The 20240-nt window shown below is 34.9% G+C and overlaps 1 protein-coding gene across 1 annotated transcript in view; it reads left to right on the plus strand.

Annotated features, from left to right (window-relative positions):
- LOC149302372 (adhesion G protein-coupled receptor B3-like) overlaps positions 1 to 20240 on the plus strand; it is a 378938-nt gene that overhangs the window by 152723 nt on the left and 205975 nt on the right. Inside the window, exons 4-6 of the mRNA XM_089482502.1 lie at positions 9015 to 9179; positions 12211 to 12375; positions 14011 to 14175. Of these exons, the coding sequence (XP_089338628.1) occupies positions 9015 to 9179; positions 12211 to 12375; positions 14011 to 14175 (495 nt within the window). The remainder of the gene's footprint in view (positions 1 to 9014; positions 9180 to 12210; positions 12376 to 14010; positions 14176 to 20240) is intronic.

Below are 20240 nucleotides of genomic sequence, written 5' to 3' on the forward strand. Positions count from 1 at the left end.
CTGGAACCTAGGCATGATGGGACTGTGATTGCTGTTAGCAATCACACTCCTATCATGCCAAGTCAGCCAGTACATGCTGAAACCTGGCTAGCTGCCCCCTTGTGTATTGATGCTGCCAGCAGTATGGGGTCTGCACTTACAGCCACCCTGTACCAGCATGTACTGGCTGACTTGGGATGATAGGAGTGTGATTGCTAACAGCAACCACAGTCCCATCATGCCTAGGTTCCAGCATTTACTGGTTGCCTGGGTATAAAAAGAGTGTGTTTGCTGTTAGCAATCACACTCCTATCATGCCAAGTCATATTGTTGATTTTTTTTGTCCAATTGTGGTGTGTTACTTTTAATAAAAGCGTGGTTACACACTAAAATTGGACAAAAAATACCAGTACAATGCCCAGCCAACCAGTACATGCTGGAATCTGGGTATGCCTGAGATTGCTGTTAACAATCATAATATATAATTGTTTGTACAATTTTGGTGTGTAACTTACTTTTATTAAAAGTGTGTGGGGGTCATTTTCAGTTTCGGCTAAGTGAACCCTGAATTTTCGGTTTTGGTCCAGAATTTTCATTTTAGTGCATCGCTAAAATAAATAGAACTAGTAAAGGTTTTGTGTCATTTACTTTATTTTAATCTGCATATCTTATTAAAGGCCATATTTTCTCACAGTTAAAAATGAGTGCGGCCCGCGCACGTATACAATTCTGATGAAGTGGCCCACTGCAGAAAAAACTTGGACACCCCTGGACTAGAATGTAATATTCTGAAGTGAGCATGACCAGTGGCGTAGCTAGAAACAATGGGACCTTGGTGCGAAAATTGCCCTGGGGTGCCATAACTTTAAAAGCTGGTCTGTGCTATCATTGTCCCAAACAACCTGCCTGTGCCTTCTTTGCCCCTTGCCCCCATTCCAACATATGTAAACACACTTTACACAAATTACATATATTTACTCATACTCACTAACACACACGCCATGTCACCCCACTTACACATCCATTCTCAAACACACACACAATTACACATCTATGCTCACACACAATTACACATCCATGCTCACTTACATACATAAATACAAACATATATACATACATCCCATCCCCTGTCCGCCCCTGTTTATCTCTTATCGTTCCTGCACCTTGCTGCCGGGCTGCTCACACACTGTGTTGGTTCAGAATAGTTTTGAAAGGGCCCTGCCAACCTGGACCACCCTTTCTAAACTATTTTGAATTAGTGTGAGGAGACGGGAACAAGGTGTGACCCCTGTAGTTAGGACAATCAGCATGACCACATACTTGCCTGTCCAGTGAAGAAAAGTAAAATTATACAGCGCATTACTTTCCCAAATCTACTAAGGTAAAGCTCTAGATACTATTAACCAAAAAGAAGATATACTTACAGTCAGTATTTGCATTTCTTTAATTTGACCCTTCAATGATTCTCTTATCCTAGTCATTTTGTAATATATTTCATATATTTGTTCAAACATGATTCTCCTTTCTAACTTTTTGTGTACGCAGTACGCACACCAGTTTTTTTTTATCAAGGACAGCTAGAACTTTGTTTTGATACCATTTTTTATATGTATGGTCCATTATTTAACATGAATAATACATAAAAAATAGAGAAAAAAATGCCTTTTTAGCATTTCTTCCACAGGTTAGGTGCCAAACAATTTATGTTCAGCAATATTGTTTTATGTATAAAGGGACAAAATGCTCCCTTGCATTCTAAGCCCTTTTTATAATTTAAAAGTAAAAGATAGAATAGGAACAGTTTTTTTAGCTTTCTAATTTGACACAAAATGTTTGGACACCTTTTTTACAATTTTATTTTTTTTCTGTTTTATTATTATTCTATCTTTTTTTTTTTTTTATCGTATCTAAGTGTTTGGGCCATGGATGAAATAGTATGTCCTAAGGGTGTTAAAGGTTAATCTACAATTTAAAAAAGTCTCACAACACACCAGTCGTTTAAAGCTCCAAACAAATACAATATATCCCAATGCTAGCATTGATAAAAGTTATAGACTAAAACTGTCTTAAGTAAAACATAATATACAGTATATCCTCAAGCAGGACTGTTTACTAAGTGGAGAATAGCTGTTGTGTTGGAGTACACTACTTGTGGCTTTTTATTTGGTTCTGTTTTGTTCTGTACACAGTCCTGACTGGTTTGATATTATCTCCAGAAATTCTCTATACTAATCTAAAAACACAGACACTTGACTTAGATGTATCTCATGGACCCATAAACATTTCTACATACCTTCATTTGGTATTTGCAATTTATTTTTCGTTCAATGCCAGAGGAGCCCCCTGCCGGCGACCAATAGAGTCAATCTTACGGACCTTTAAAATTTAACTCCTGGCACCGAAGCCAAAAATATTGGGACAACAACAGGGACTTTTATGACATTACATTCTAAATGGATAGACATTAATATGTAGTTGGTCCCCTTTGCAGCTATTATGGGAAGGCTTGCCGTAAGATTCTGGAGTGTTTTTATGTGGATTTTTGCCCATTCATTTATTTGTGAGGTCAGGCAATGATGTTCCCACAAAGTTGGAAGCATAACATTGTCCGAAATGTCTTGGTATGCTGAAACATTAAGATTTCCCTTCACTGGAAGTAAGGGGTCCAACCCCATGCCATTATCCCTCCTCCACCAAACTTTACAGTTGGCACAATGTAGTCAGGCAGGTAACGTTCTCTTGGCATCCGACAAACTCAAACTCGTCCATACTCGTGTCACTCCACAGAATACGTTTCTACTACTCCAAAGTCCAGTAGTGGCATGCTTTAGACCACTCAATCCAACACTTGACATTGTACTCTTAAAGTGAGGTTTATATGCAGCTGCTGGGCCATGAAGCTTCTAATTCACAGTTTTTGTGCTGATATTAATGCCATCTCTGCAGAATACCAACTCTGAATGCACAACACATCAAACCTTGAAGCAGAGGGGCTACAGCAGCAGAAGTCCACACCAGGTGCCACCCCTGTCCGCTAAGAACAGGAAACTGAGGCTACAATTCACACAGGCTCACCAAAATTGGATAATGGAAGAACCTGGTCTGATGAGTCTCGATTCCAGCTGCAACATTCAGATGGCAGGGTCAGACTTTGGCGTAAACTACATGAAAGCATGGATCCATCCTGCCTTGTATCAACAGTTCATGCTGTTGGTGATTGTGTAATGGTTTGGGGGACCTTTTCTTGGCACACTTTGGGCCCCTTAGTACCAATTGAGCATCGTTTAAACGCGACATCCTACCTGAGCATTGTTCCTGACCATGTGCATCCCTTTATGACCACAGTGTACCCATCTTCTGATGGCTATTTCCAGCAGGATAATGCACCATGTCACAAAGCTCACATGATATCAAACTGGTTTCTTGAACATAACAATGAGTTCACTGTACTCCAATGGCCTCCACAGTCACCAGATCTCAATAGAGAACCTTTGGGATGTGGTGGGAATGGGAAATTTGTATCATGGATGTGCAGCCGACAAATCTGCAGCAAGTGTGTGATGCCATTATATCCATATGGACCAAACTCTGTGAGGAATGTTTCCAGCACCTTGTAGAAAGTATGCCCCGAAGAATGAAGGCAGTTCTGAAGGCAAAAGGTGGTCCAAACCTGTACTTGCAAGGTGTAACTAATAAAGTGACCAGTTATATATAGTATCTCACAAAAGTGAGTACACCGCTCACATTTTTGTAAACATTTATTATATCTTTTCATGTGACAACACTGAAGAAATAACACTCTGCTACGATATAAAGTAGTGAGTGTATAGCCTGTATAACATTGTAAATGTGCTGTCCCCTTAAAATAACTCAACACACAGCCATTAATGTCTAAACCTTGGCAACAAAAGTGAGTACACCCCTAAGTGGAAATGTCCAAATTGGGCCCAAAGTGTCAATATTTTGTGTGGCCACCATTATTTTCCACCACTGCTTAATCCTCTTGGGCATGGAGTTCAGCAGAGCTTCACAGGATGCCACTGGAGTCCTCTCCGACATCATGGAGCTGGTGGATGTTAGAGACCTTGCACTCCCCCACCTTCCGTTTGAGGATGCCCCACAGATGCTCAATAGGGTTTAGGTCTGGAGACATGCTTGGCCAGTCCATCACCTTTACTCTCAGCCGGCAGCACTCATGCAGTCCCAAAATATTGACACTTTGGGCCCAATTTGGACATTTCCACTTAGGGGTGTATTCACTTTTGTTTCCAAGGTTTAGACATTAATGGCTGTGTGTTGTTATTTTGAGGGGACAGCAAATTTACACTGTTATACAGCCACAGTTTATTGTTTAATCCACGTCAATAGTCAGTAGCATACATCGCAAAATACCTACAAATAAGATCCTAGCTCATCTGAGCTCTTACTAATCTAGATGTCCCTTACTAATCAGGGTCTGAACTAAACTAAACGCAGGCCTCACCAACCTTTTAGACTGTCACTTTGTTGCATTGCAATCCTAGCAACGCCCCTCTTCTGTCCATCAGGCAAGGTTTTATTGCAGTCACTGCATCTATTAAGCCAGTATCACAACCTCATGCTGACGAGTCCCATTAAGGACGAAACAGCTGTCCATGAGTGGTGATCTGGCTATTGCACCTCTTACCCGAGTTTTGTCTAAAGGTTGTCTTGTACAGCAGGCAATTACTTTCAAGGGATCAATGTATAAAGTGGATATAGAGGCAAAATGTGATCATTGTTGACCTTGTTTGCATGCGCCTACCCAGAATCCCTTGTGGTTGTGGCAGCACCTTGAGATTTCTGAGGGAAAAACATGCCTTCTGGCTAGTCTGGTGTCTGTAGATGAGTGTTTAATAATGCTTCTACTACCACCTTAATTTTAAGTGGAAGGGTTTTCCAATTTATACACAATTCAAGTGATGGCAATTTGAATTAAGAAAATTAAGAAAATTTAAAAAAAGACCTTACATTTGTGTATGGGTGAGACAGGCATGGCTATTTGATTAACGCAATTTTATAGAGTGCATCCCTGTATTTATAGAAATACCTTTAAAGCTGCAAAAAGCTTTGTGTGTATACAAAACACTCAATTATGCAAAAGAAAGATTTCATTTAATGATTCTCATGCACTAGCCAAATAAACATCTACATTCGTTTTAATTCCCTGATGTCAATTTAACATAATTACTAAAAATGCATTTATGAACAATCAGTTTCTACGGAACATTTGATGAGCATTTTCACTTTGTTGAATTGTCTACCAGTATAGAAACCTCAACATATAAAATGTGTTATAAACATGCTACAAAATCACTAAAGAAAAACATCAGTCATAGTGTAAAATGATAATGCAAAAGCACAAATATTTAATGGGAAAAAAAACAATGCAAATCAACGTAAATGTCAAATATCTTGTTTTTTATTTATATGGAATTGTTTTTTTTATTTTTTTTTTATCTATAGCCACCCTTTAATTTTGTTATACTGTTTCTCTGAGTAAACCTTTACGGCTTTCATCTTTGTGCTCGGTTGATTATGGCTTATAATAAGATTACAAATTGCTTGGTAACACCATCGCTTATAACTTCTTCTTAGTTCCTTTACCATTTGAAGTTGAGCTATCTAACTACAGTATCAGCACTTCATCATATTACTAAGGCTTCACAAAAGAAGTGGAAATGTGCTGATGTTTGCAAACTTTATGCACCATTTGCAGTCAAGAGCTTCTTGACACTTCCAATATTGTACAAAGATATCTTCCAGTGACCCAAGAGTATTTTTTTCTCTTATCCCTTATTTTAGAGTCGCAGTGCATGCTATCTGCTTGTTGCATTCTGTACAGCACCTGAAAGAACTGGTAGACAGTTTAGCATTTTCAGCTGAAATTTTGGATGCATTCTAATAATGAAAGTCGTTGCATTGATTAAAAAAAAAAGAGATACTTCTTCCATTCAATTGCTGGAAAAGACTGAATAGGCTGCAAGATACAACGACCATCTGATTAAAGGCACATTTTTTATTTATGCATGCTCTGTTTTAATTAACAACAACTAATTTACGTGTCAGAGTTTCAGCAGTGCTGCAGAACATGCTTTATTAGTTATTTCAAATATTTTAGAAAAAAGGCAATCTTTCTTTTCTAAAAATATTTCCCACTGACGTTATTGTGAAATTAAATGCGTGCAGAAGAACAGCAGAAAGGACTTTCTTAAATTGGAATCAGTTTAGTTTTGGCATTCAATAAACTTCATATTTTTTACAACATGATTGTAGCAACTTTTTAGATAAGACAATAAAATAAAAAGGCTTACATTTATTCATATCCTCCTGAAGTCCTATATCTAATGACAGTGTCCTGAAGTTTAACCCTTAAAGTGGTCTTTTGGGGTTTTCCTCCAGTGTCCTTGCCTCTTGGACAAAATAAGCATGAGCAAATGCTTTGCTCTGCGCATGCATATATTGTGGGGCACACCTCCAGTAGGCCAAATTCCCTCTGTTGCATATTTTAGATCCCAGATGTTGAGAGGTGTGCTTATTTTGTTATTTTGACAACACAAAGCAATAGATTTCATATATGATAACACACTAAAAGGAAACTATATCTAGAATATATATTTTCATAAAACATCATTTTTTTTATCAACAAAACTTAAAAATGTTGTCCAGCTGCCCAGTTTTTGTTTTTTTGTAATACATACATTTTTTTTTTTTGAGAGGTTATAATGCAAAGACAAAAGAAGCAATGCAATATATTTCATCATATTGATACAGATATAACTGTATCATAATACTAATGTAAATAATAACCTTAATAGGAAAAAGTAGTAGAATTTGACTGAAAAATGTTTAATTAACTGTTAGAGGCTACATTTTGTACAATCTTTCGAGATCCAAGCAAAAAAAATGGCATCCAATACAGCAATTTATTGAAGTGAATATTTAGTAAAATATAAATGTATGCAACATTTGTGGATTCATATGGTTGACTGAATTATTATTAACTATTGATCCCTAATAATATATATTACATGGTTTGGACAATATGTTTTTGTCTGGTTTTATTTTGTGTTGGTTTAGCCACCACGGAATAGATCTACAATAAAATGCAATGAAAATATCAATCATGTGGAATCATTTAATTTGACTAAATAATCTATTTGTCCAACCTTAGCAAAATGTGTACTAATCCAACTAAATCTAATTTCCTAAATGTGGCTGAAGACTTCCACATATAAGATACGCTGTAATTGATGCATTTGGTGCAATTTCCTGAAAGTTGGCTTCCAGAGAATCTGTGTAAACTGCCCATTTGTTAAGAACATACATTTTCTCATCTTATTACAAAATAAATCACACACTTAACCTATTGTTTTTTTCCCTTGTACATAAAAATGAAGATTTTTATTGTATGTGACACTTTGGTATAGGCTTTTTTTTGTAGTAGCAGTGGAAAGCAATATATATATATATATATACACACATATGTGTATTACAATGATAACTTTGCCAGATTAGATATACTGGTTATAATTTAAAGATAATTAAAAATACACCTAAAATTGTGCTATATAGCCAGAGCAATTGCAACAAATAGATTTGTAGTGATTTTGAGGATTTGGGAAAAATGACATTGTTTATTATATTGAGTATTTGCTCAATTATAAGATGACCCTGATTATAAGACGACCCCCCAAAAAATTTGAATATTAATTTAGGGGGGGGGGGAATCCTGAATATAAGACTACCCTATAGGAAAAATGGTTTACTAGTAAATATTAATTCACATGTAAACTACTTTTTCATATTTAATAAAAACTATGAAAAATATTTTTTTATTTCCTTTTATTTGGCACTCTGCCCCCAGTTTGCACATCTGCCCCCCAGATATGCCTTATACCCCCCCTCTATGCCACTCTGCCTCCCTGATATGTCACTCTATATCCAAATGAGTTTGGATATAAGCTGGGCACCATGTGTTGAGTATTTAACTACACCCCAGAACAGTATAAAATAATGTTGGTGAAGTTCAAATAACATATTTTTTTTCCTGATGTCTTTGAACAAATTCCTTTGCCTGCCTATTTGGTTTGGCCAAAGATTCAGGCGCATTTGTTGCCCGGTGCCCTCATTCATTCTCACTCACACTCTCATTCATTGTTTCAAATGTTTTCCTACCTTCTCTACTGACTGCTACGTTTTCTTCATCTTCTACCTTCTATCTTCAGTCTGCTATCTTCTATACTTTTCCGCATCTCCGTGGATACAACCTGGTGGGAACTTCCACCAAAAGCGGTGCTTGTGTTTACATCCTCTCCCCAGTCCTCCAATCAGGGGAGAGGACACCACCGAAAGTGCCATAATTTTGCCATCACCTGAACTGAGGGCAATATAGCAGCACTTGTGGTGACGTTGTCTCCACGATTCTCAAATGGAGGAGAGGGCATGAGCGCCAACACAGCCATTTTGCCTTGACTTGCACTCTGGGCAATATGATGGCACTTGTGGTAACATCCTCTCACCCAAATTGGAGGATTGGGGACGCACCATCCCCGCAAGTGCCAACATTTTTGGGAAAGTTCCTGTGGGGTTATGCCGCGAAGATGAGAACGACCATAGAAAATAGCAGATTGAGGATAGAAGAGAGGAGATAGTAGTAGAAAGTTGATGAGAATGAATGCTTTGTTTTTCTCTGATTTGTGAGGGGTTCTGGCCTAGTTTTTGGGCTTCATACGAGTCACTGAATTTACTAAAATTGCAATTTTTGTATTCTGGGTTTAGAGGCTGACAAAAATATACATGACATGAGTAAAACTGGAATTTAGGAAAGTAGGAAAAAATGGCTAGAGACAAAATTCAGTAATGCTCATTTGTCTAATGAATATGCATCCTATATGTCAATTTAACAAACTGAAATACAAGTATAAATACTAACATTAAACATTCAAACTAATAGAGTCTATACTTACATATTTATATGTATACATATTTATTTAAATCTGTTGGTTTTTTTGCAGTAAATGGAGTTTGGGAAGAGTGGTCACCTTGGAGTTTATGTTCTTTCACATGTGGAAAAGGCCAAAGAACAAGAACAAGAACATGTACCCCTCCCCAGTATGGAGGAAGACTCTGTGGTGGGCCTGAAATTCAGCATAAACCATGCAACATTGCCCTTTGTCCTGGTGAGATGTAGAACAATAATCTAACTTGTTTTGGTTTTGTGATTGATATTTAAGCCTAGGTTTTGGTACATAGATATATTTGATAAAAATGAGTTTGGATATAAGCTGGGCACCATGTGTTGAGTATTTAACTATACCCCAGAACAGTATAAAATAATGTTGGTGAAGTTCAAATAAAAATTTTTTTCCTGATGTCTTTGAACAATTTGGAATTGTTGAATTAGGTGTCTTTTTTAAAACTACAAAGTGTGTTGCTTTATTTTTGAGGTTACTAAGGTGTTAAATACCCTATATTAACTTTTGTAGCCTACCTCTGCACTTTTTCAGTGATAATGTCCTTTTTAAGAGGTGCCCATACTTCCATTGCATATTCAAGGTGGGGTCTTTTCATTTACTTGTACAGAGGCAAAATTATATTTTCCTCCCTTGAGTCATTACCCCTTTTATACATGACAATATCTTACTGGGCTTTGCAGTATGATACATGAAAACATATTTTTATAAATGGCACCTTTTTGGTTACTAAGTAGGAGTGCATAGGTGTAAAACTAGAGGGGGAAGTCAACAATAAAGTTTTAACACCAATATTCAAGATATTGACCTTGTACAGTATAAATCTGGTGATTGTTGCTGATCCAGCTTTAACTGTTATTACTCACAGCAATTTAATATAATACTATGCAAATGTAACTGTTACTAAGGAAAATATTTGGAACAAAAACACCCCTTTTCCATCCTATTTGTTTTATGCATTTTTCAGATTATTTGAAGAGTTGAAAAATAAGGTCGCGGCAATGTTAATGCAAATATGTGAAATGCTAATTTTTCAAAGAAATGTATTTGGCTTGGATGACATATGACTTAAATTTATGAAACTGCACAATAATTAAGTTAAGAGAGAAGTCTGTTTCTAACTAGGAATTTGCTGGTCGTACAGCCTATCATTTATTATTATTATTATTATCCTTTATTTATATAGCACCAACAGTTTACGCAGCGCTTAATACAATACATAAATTCAAGGGATATGACAAGACAAGAATTGACAGACTAAGACAAACCGATACATTTGGTGGAGAGAGCCCTGCTTGCAAGCTTACAATCTAGACAATCATTTAATGGTACACTGTACCCTATAGAAATTGTTTGTGCTATTTGCACTTTACATGTTTGAATCAATATAAAATCAGTAATTATAGTTTAAATGTAAAAAAAAAAATCACTGTCTTTTTTTAGTACGGAATAGTTATTTGTCTCCTTTTATTTCTTCTCCTTTTTTTTACTTACTTTCTCTGCACCCTGGAAAGTCATCATACAATTCATCGGCTTAGCTGTGATAGTCATCTTTGTTCACTTTCTAGATATTTAGAAAACAAAGGGGCCAAATGACTGGCATAAAGCCAGGATAACACATGGGCATAATCATAAGCTTCCAACAGAAATTGTTTGTAGGTATTGAGGCCAGCTGGCAAAGGCATATATCAGTCGGTCCTACAGAGGATGGATTAGGATAGCAACATGTGGTAATAGGTTCAGAATTTTATTTCAGGTTAGAAAGGAGCAGCTGTACTTACTTCTTATCCAGTGCAAGTAATTAAATATATTCCTTAATATATGAAAAGAAACATAATTGCATATTGTTTTATGTAGAAAAAATTAGTCTGCAAATCTATCTATCTATCATCCATCTATCATCTATCTATCGATCTATCTATCTATCCATATACTGTATATATCTATCTATAGGGATGATTGACGAACAACAGTTATGTCTAATTATTTTATTTTATAATTATCAAATTACTTGTTGGCCATTATCCAGCCCTAAGAGTAATTATTTCAAATTATGGGCAAATCTTTACAATATCAGAAAATGGGGGAAAAATGAACAATGATGAACAGTATCTTTTTTCTACGTTCTTTTTCATCTACAGCACGATCTTGAAAATATAAGAGGAAAAAAAGATTTTATTGTACAAGAGAAAGCAAACAGGATAAAAAAGCAATTTTCTAGCTAATTTTCTTAAAGTACTGTTGTTATCTGTACAAATTTCAATATGTTTTGACATATTAACCGGGCTTCTAAATGCAGTGGTTTTTACTAGCTGCAAAATAGACAGAACTGGCTAAAGCTTTTTATGTGACAGACAGATGATATATATTAAATATATAGATAAGACATTGATCTGTGTGTGCAAAGCACATCAACAAATTATGATCTTAAGTCATTTCATAGGCGTTTGTTCTAAAGATCTTTTGTTAAATATGGGTTCTTTGGTTATGTGTGATGAGTGTGTGAGCAGGAATAATTCACGCAGCACCAAATGCTCTTGTAGAACCAGAATAGACATATTTTATGGAATTAGGTGTATATCAGTATTTGCAGTCTTATCCATACATTTTGGCCCTGCGGAAATAGAGAATGGAACAAAAAGCTCCTAGCAGAAAGAATTGAAACAGAGGACACCAAGGAGCCCAATTTCCAACCTTTAAAAGGGTCATTACGTAATATCATTTTACTTAGCTCTGGCATATACCGGCAACTTAAATGGACCAATAGCCAACAGTACAGTCTAATGAAAAGTCATGGAGACAAATGGACAATCAGACAAACAAATGTGAATTATGAAGTATTTCATGATAAAGCATTAATAATAATTAGGAATATGTTAAATAGTATCTACAGAACTTTTAAGTAAATATTATCACAGAAAATAACATTTTCATTTTCTACACATATGTATATTGTAAATATTTGTAAATTTTAATTTAAATATAGGAGATTTATTATTATTTATCTATCTACCATTATATATCTTATGTTTATCCCCTTAATGACAAAGCCCCATACATGTACGGGCTCAAAATACATTGTTTTCAATGGGTTTAGGGACCGCCCATTGTCCTTAAGGGGCTAAATTGGAAAAGAGGTTTATTAACTTTTACAATGCCAGCACTGCAGAAAAATGTTCCAGCAAAAGAGATGAGTGTTTAATCCAATTTTCTATATGTTTATTGCATGAATTTACAGTTGATGGACTGTGGCAGGAATGGAGTTCTTGGAGTCAGTGCTCAGTGACCTGTTCAAATGGCACACAGAAGAGACAGAGGGAATGTTCTCCAGCATCTCATGGTGGCTCTGACTGCAAGGGGCCATACAGTGAAACACGTGAATGTCATAATCAGGATTGTACAGGTAAATATTTGGTCACCATTTAATAAATAGTATATCTTTGGGGGATGATATGAAATCCAATATATTACCTTGTGCAGTTTTTATAGACATAAAGGGAATAACATTGTGGGAATAGATCACTTTAATAGGTTTTCATAACGCAAGTTATTGTATTTTTATGACTACAATGATGCCATCAATTTTAATGTGTGAAACATTTTGATATTACTGAAAAGGTACAATATGAGGACAATGCTGAAAATAATCTGTTCTGAATATTATACTGCATCAATAAATGTATTCATTTAGCTTAGAATTAGATGAGAGCATCTCTTTAAACATTCTGCAATTATTTTATTAAATGTGGCTATCTTCTGTGGTTTATGTTTATATGCTGGTACAGTCTGGAGACAGAAAGTTATCATTTGCATGAATTGTATGCTGGCTTTATAGTCTTGTCAATTTTCTATTTACATAATCATAAAGGATATGGCCCCATTTGGAGGGTCATTAGTATGGTAATTAATTACAATGGGAGCGTTAACATGCGTTTTGCATCTAGAAAACATTACATTGTCTCAAAAAAAAGTGTGCCTTAATGAGAGATACCAACACCACAGTTGACCTTTATGTGACCTGAGAGACTATTAATAATTTTACTGTGTGTATATTGCTTCCCGGGTTTACAAGTCAGCTAGGTTATGCTCTAGAGATTTGTTTTTGCTAATAATTAGTCAGATCCCAATGACCAATGTCCTCCTTTGGCCATCAGTAGCTGTGAGCATTGTTGTTCAAATTAAAGGATACTTGTCAAAGGTCAAATTGCATTTACCTGATAACGTTGAATTACAAGATTACAATGGCTTTACATGGAAATAATTATGTGAAATTCTAAAACTGTGATAAAAACAACAAGATTCCCAATAGTCATTAGTACAAAAACCACAACTTTATGCATTGTAATGAAGAATTATATGTCTATATTCTCTATAAGAAAAATAAAGTAGTGTTGGGTTTGGAGGGAATGCTTCATGGCAACACTATGGACCTTAATCTTTTAAAAAAATGGATGATGTTAGAGATTTCAGTGTTGAACAATTGTTGATTCATTTTTGTTGACCTGCTATAGCTAGTTATAGAGATTCAGTTTGTAGAGCTATATCTACAGTTTGTAAGTTCCCTTTGTCTAAATATTTTTGTGGGTTACACTGGGGCACATAAAAAATTATAAATTGACATTTCTGCTCCACTGTAGATTTCATTTATAAGATTCAGTTTGTATATGAACTATAATAGGTTCTGTCTGATGGACCACTTTGTCTAAATATTTGGGTTACCGTAGCGCAAAGATTCATAAATCAAAATCTCTACTTCATCTTCGTCTTCTGTCCTGAACTGTCCATCTCAATACTAAAATCTACATTATTAGTGAATACATAAATTCCACTGTGTGTATATATAACAATTTAACCGGAGGATAAGTGAAATAGATATCATGTCTTCAGTTTAATTTTATCATGCTGTTCCTTATTCTCTTTTTTAAATAATAAAATACTTTTACAGATGAAATATGTTGCAAATCCATTTTGTTAGTTCTACATTTTTTGTAGGCGCCATCATTCAATCAAAATAAATACTTTTTTCTCTCCTGGTCAGCTAATGGACAGTGGAATCAGTGGGGTCACTGGAGTGGCTGTTCCAGGTCATGCGATGGTGGCTGGGAAAAACGGACTCGAACTTGCCAAGGGGCCACCATCACTGGCCACCAATGTGAAGGTTCTGCTGAGGATGTTAGGAGATGCAGTGAGCAAAGATGTCCTGGTGAGTATACATTAAAGAAAAAAGTAAACTCTTAATGACTGCTACTTTTACATGCCTTCATACTTAACGAAACAATAAAAAGTGCTTCTGAGAACATCTATTTGTAACTGTTGCATTGCAAATAGCCGGTAGTAGCTTGGAGATTAACATCACTAACACATATTCATGGCTGCTGGGGAGGGGTAAGCCATTTCTTAAAAATCTTCATTGATAGATATATATATATATTGGAAGATAGATGATTTATTGCGCTATGTAACTATTTGCATGATGTTGGCCATAATTAATTCAAAATATATTAATAAGCCCCAGTTCCACAAATAAATGGAATAAATATATCGGTTTATATGCGTTTTTAAAATATTAATTGTCAAGAAGCATATGTTTGTTTTGTTATGTATTTGTATGGAAAGCACAGCTGATTAATTTAAATCAACCTTACTTAAATAATAAAACAAATGCTTTGCTCTATAGAGAATGCGAAAAAGACAGTGTTTTCAGTTTCAAATCCCTTCAGAAGCATCTACATGTAAAGAAAGAGCAAAAAAAAAAAAAGCAAGTGAATGCAATCTTGTTTTCAGAGATTGCCACCTGCTGTTAATAAAATATTTTACAAATGCATCCATAAGAGGACCATTACAATGTTTCTTTATGCTTGCAGTTATAACGGCTAAATAACGGATAACAATCCAGAATAAATAAGCATAATATTCTCAGTAAACCTCACAAATGCTTTACACTGCATATTCACTTTATACATATTTTCAAAAATAGTCAAGACATCTATAATAATCATGTTTTAGAAGAACATTTACAAGTCTTCTCTCTATGACATAAATTTTGTTCCTGTTGTTCCAGCCAGACTTCAGCATTTTTTAGAATATGACTTGATTATAGACACGATAAGAAACACAATATTTAGATGGAAGACTACAGGTTTACAGGTTATTCTTTCTATGAATATGTATTACATTTATATCTAGTTAAATCACCTGGATCTTCAATTCATTCAAATTACGGTATAAGAGATTATGTTGATAAAGGAGGTTTTGTTTTGTTTTGTTTTTAACTATTAAAGGGCTGATTGGTTGTTCGGAGAAATGGCTTTCCTAAATTGACCATTATCGTTTTCTTTAATGACGTGTTATGAATATATTTACTTGCAATAGTGGCATGTTGTGAGATAATGAGTGTTGGTAATATTACAAATGCTAGGTATATTAAAATGGTGCAGGCTACAGGAATTTCTTTAGAATGGACATAAAATGACATGGATGAGATTTGATAACAAGAGCCGATCATGGTCTGTTATTTACTCAACAATATTGTTCCTCATATTTACCAGCTTCGTCTTATCATACTACTCCATGAATAAGCACGCAGAACAGGAATTTTCATTCTGTCAATGTAATGTTTTTTTTCCATTCTAAATCTAAAAAGCAATCCAGTAACTAACATTTTAGCGTCACTTCCAAATATATACATCTGACATTTTCTTAATAGATATTCCATTTAAACTACTTACCTTTTACGCTCAAGAGATCTTATTACAGCACTCAAGAAACATACTCATCCTAACAGAGAAATAATACTCAGGGAATGATCAAGCCAAATAGGTAAAAGATATTGAATTATGTATGAGGTTTTCATTTAAATCAAATAAAGTATGCTCATTAATACAGAAACCATGGAACAAAATATTACTTATTCAGAAGAAATCAGTAATTCAAATTATGGTACACTCCCTTTATTTGAAGAGCAATGAGCACATTGTACTCTCTTATTTAGCTCTAATAAGCAGGTCCTCCCAGAATAATCAGTTGTATTCAACAGGCAATGTTCATTGTTATAAACTTTCACAAGGAACATTGTTTCTTATATAAGCATCATACATTCAAAAGATTTATAAAGTCTACGAGTTTATCTTGTTCATTAAAAACACATTTTTACCGGGATTCCATGAATCACCTTATTATTATTTAACTAAAAGCATCGGTGCCCATCATATCTCTCTCTGCGCTTTAGTGGGACCAACAATTTCCACAGTGACAAGGCTTGTATATGTATAGAAATAAATACTGGTAACGCTTTTAAAGTATGTGTATTCACCTGCAGCTTAAATGATTAACCTTCAAATTTGCAAATATTATGCAGTAGTAGCAAGGTTGAGCCTATGCTTTCATTAACAAAATTGCTTGTCATTTTTTAGGATAAATTATTTTTGTACATGTACATGAAATGGAAGAAATAACACTAATTTCAAAGAGTACAAATGGTATCTGAATTTTTTGTAGTGGTTCATTTAATTAATAGTCATCATAAAATAAAATTTTTGTGGTATACTGGTAATATTACATATTTATATGTGTTTAAAAAAACCCCCAACTACTTAAACCCCATATACTGTCTCCTTCTCAATGGATAGTAATATATAGTAGGTTAGGTTAAAAAAAAGACACAAGTCCTTCTTCTGGATCAACTTGCTGTTAATCTAGAAGGATATGAATTTCCAATTGTGCCTCAAAAAGGGGAAAAATTCCGTTTGATGCTAAAATGGCAATTTGATTTGATTAAAACTGATCATGTCCTTATAACCAATGATATCCCTGTATATTCTTCTTTGTTAAAAAGTCACCTAGCTCACATCTATCTAGCCCAAAGGTATCTATCGAATGTGATAGTATAACGTCTTCCTGTAGTGGATTCCACAAATTTTTGTTGTACTGTACTGTACTGTAAAGAACCAATTTTATTGCTTAAGTGAAAATTCCTTTTTTCAAGTCTTAATGGATGGTCTCTTTGCACAGTCCTATTAATAAACAGGTCATTAGAGAGCGGCCATTTAGAGTGTCAGATATAAGATATTGGATGTCATCTGAAAAAATAAAGCAATTAGTATTTATCACTATATTACAATTGGCCTTATGCAAAAATATTTATGGCTTCCATCTTGAATGCAAGCAATGTGCTTAACTATACAAACCTTTGCTAAAAGTGGTTGTAGTAATTTTAGTTAGATCTCTTCTTTTCATGTTCTAATGGGGTCCCTTTGTGGGCATCACATCATATTTAAGACATCCAAAAAAAGACCTCATGATGTAAGCCTCCATAGAAATCAAATGAATGTCCCAAGTATTAAAATGGGGAAAATGCAGCTTGATTGTAGCTATTCCCTTTATGTAAAAACAGATTGTGTTCAAGATAAAAATGTCTCATTGATGCATATTGACAATTTCTTTGAAGATGACTTTTTACAAAGTGAAACGATTGTCAGCCTTTTTTTGTTTAAATGCATTTTAATAAAGACAGGTGTGGATCAATACATTCTATAGCCACCGCACTAAACAAATAGTATGCCTTGTAATAATGACAAAAATCAATGTATTTTGAAACAATCAATTCTAATGAAAAACTAGATGTCCTTTAACCCTGAGAAAACAAGAAGAATACAAAGTAGACAAAACAGATTTATTCCTGTGTCAGAACTTTAGAATCTAATCTGCAAATACTATACTAATTGTACACAACAAAAATCAAAGATAAGTTGAGAAATGGAGTAGCTATATACCACAAATGGATACAGTAGATAGATAAATAGATAGATAGATAGATAGATAGATAGATAGATAGATAGATAGATAGATAAAAATAAAAATACAATTCTGCTGATATCATCTACAATTTTTTACAGGTGCTGGCATTTTTAAATATGATATTTCTGATGGCCATTGAGACTTGAAGCTTTTTAATATTATGTCCCCCAAAGAGCATGCATTGCACTTTTGTGTTTGCTGTGGTTATTGTTCTAATGTTTATACAATAGTTATAAAATATGTATGTGTTCTGATATTTTTTTTTGTAGCAAATAACCATTGGGAGGAAAAAAAGAATTGGCCAGAAATGAAAATAAATCCAGTTTTAATAATTAGAATAATGGCACACATCATCCAACAGCCTCCTTGCTGCAGGCTGTAGTAATCTATGTGTTGTGGTATGTTAATAATCACTGGGTATCAAACCCATTCTGTTTTCACTATAAAATATTGCCAGTACTATGCCAATCTAGGTAATTAGAGTCACATCAAACAAGGTAAAGAACTACCTCCATGGCATAGTAATTATGAAAGAAAAACATTTATTTGTCGTTTGTGTTGTATGTCTTACTTATTTAGATACATCATCACAAACAGTTCTCCTGTAGGTCACACTGAGATGGACCAGCTTGTTCTGTTCTCTGATCATTTTGAATGAGGAGAAGTTAGCATGTAATAGGCATGGTGTGACTCATTGGTCTTTAATGATACCTATCCAATTAAGGACCTAACACAGAAGCAAGGATGAGCAAAGGACTCCCAAATGCCCACTATGAGTCACTGCAATTAATTAGCTGTCTTCTCTCTTCCTCACATACAATTCGATTATTCCCTAAGCTGCAAGTGCATGTTACTTGACTAAAAATTCAATAACACCAATGTGAATTTGCACTTACAAATCTGCAGGAGAGCCTAGTTGATGCAACTTGAAAAAAGAATCATTTACCCGGCAGTAGAAAATGCAAGATGGAACTAAGTTTCACATTTCCCATAAGGTCCCCATCCCTTGGCTAGTTTACTAACAAAGTAAAAAAAAAAATGAAAAGGGAGAGAGAGGGATAAGATCCAGCGAACATCTTTTGGGTCTCAAGAGGGTGGAAAGAAAAAATACAGTTAAAGGTACAGTTAAGGAGTGCAGTTTAGGGCCCATCCTGAGATGATCAGCGACACCATTAAGTCCTCATATTTACTACAAGCAAAAGGAGTAAACGGTGGCTAAAGAGTAATGGAAACTGATGCAGATACAGTGTTAAAGACCGTAAATAATCTAAGATAGAAGACATAATGTAATGTAATAGATTGTGTGACGAAGATTAAGAGATAAAGAGAGATGCTAAAGGCCTAAGTGTATTGCGTTGGAGGCTTAATGTAATTATAGAATTTTTAGATTGACATTATTGAAGAAGAGACAGAGGGTGGTAGAAAAAACTGTCACAAAACACCCAAGATAAATTTCAGTATTGATATCAATTTGAGTGTCCTTTTAGTCAAATAACATACACTATGAAGTGCAGCACAAGAAAAGAACTCCTTAATAATCTCTGTCCTCTGTGAGTTTGTCTTAAACTTTTTTTGTATAGCATTGGTCGATTACTCACATATGAGGGCACATGTAATTTAAAAAGTTCCTATAGTAATTGCTTAACTGTTTATTTTCTGCACCATAAGCCATTTGCTTCCATGTCACACCCTGTTAATTATCTAAACTGTAATTTGCATGTTACCAGTTATATTTAACAGTCCTTCCTCTACATTTTCTCTTAAGGAATTACATGATAACAAAAATTATATGATCATATGGTTACAATTATGTCGAGTTCAGTCATTCCAAGTACCATTTATCTGTTGATCCAGAAAAATGAAAAACAAGAGAATACCTCAATGTAAGGTGCAAACATTTATTTTGTCCTTCAAAATACTTGTCTGTTTCATAGCGCCTAGTCCTTTAATTCCTTAGCTTTGTTGCCCATCTTTAAGCCCTTTCCAGTTTCACAATATCTTTTTTATGAACCAGTGCCCATATTGTACTGCATATACCAATTAACAATATCCTCTCCTGAAGTTGTCAATCTTCTCTTCATCTATCCTTACAAAGGCAGCCCAATGAACAACAACAGGAACTTAAAAACTGGTGGAGAGATAACTTAATTCATAGGAATAGTCATGTTGATCCAGTGGCAGAGACCCCAGCTCACGCTCCCATCCATCCTCTTTGATTAAGTGAAATAAATAACCCCAACCCCTGAGCCAAACCAAAGAGTGCAACTCTTACTTACTTACCTTACAGGCCTGTCCAATGCAGATCCAGTAAGCCTTTGGTACTGCAAACAAAACTGTAAATAAAGCCAGCCAAAAAATTAAAAGCTACGCACAAAAAAATAAAGTAACCATTTGACTTCAGTGGACCTCATGTATAATGTAATGTAGACACGGAGATACTACAGACACAGAACTTCACTTGTACATATTTTT

Source organism: Sceloporus occidentalis, unplaced genomic scaffold, assembly GCF_023333645.1.
Source record: "Sceloporus occidentalis isolate IW3139 unplaced genomic scaffold, rSceOcc1.0.p SCAF_19, whole genome shotgun sequence".
NCBI classification, from domain to species: Eukaryota; Metazoa; Chordata; class Lepidosauria; order Squamata; family Phrynosomatidae; genus Sceloporus; species Sceloporus occidentalis.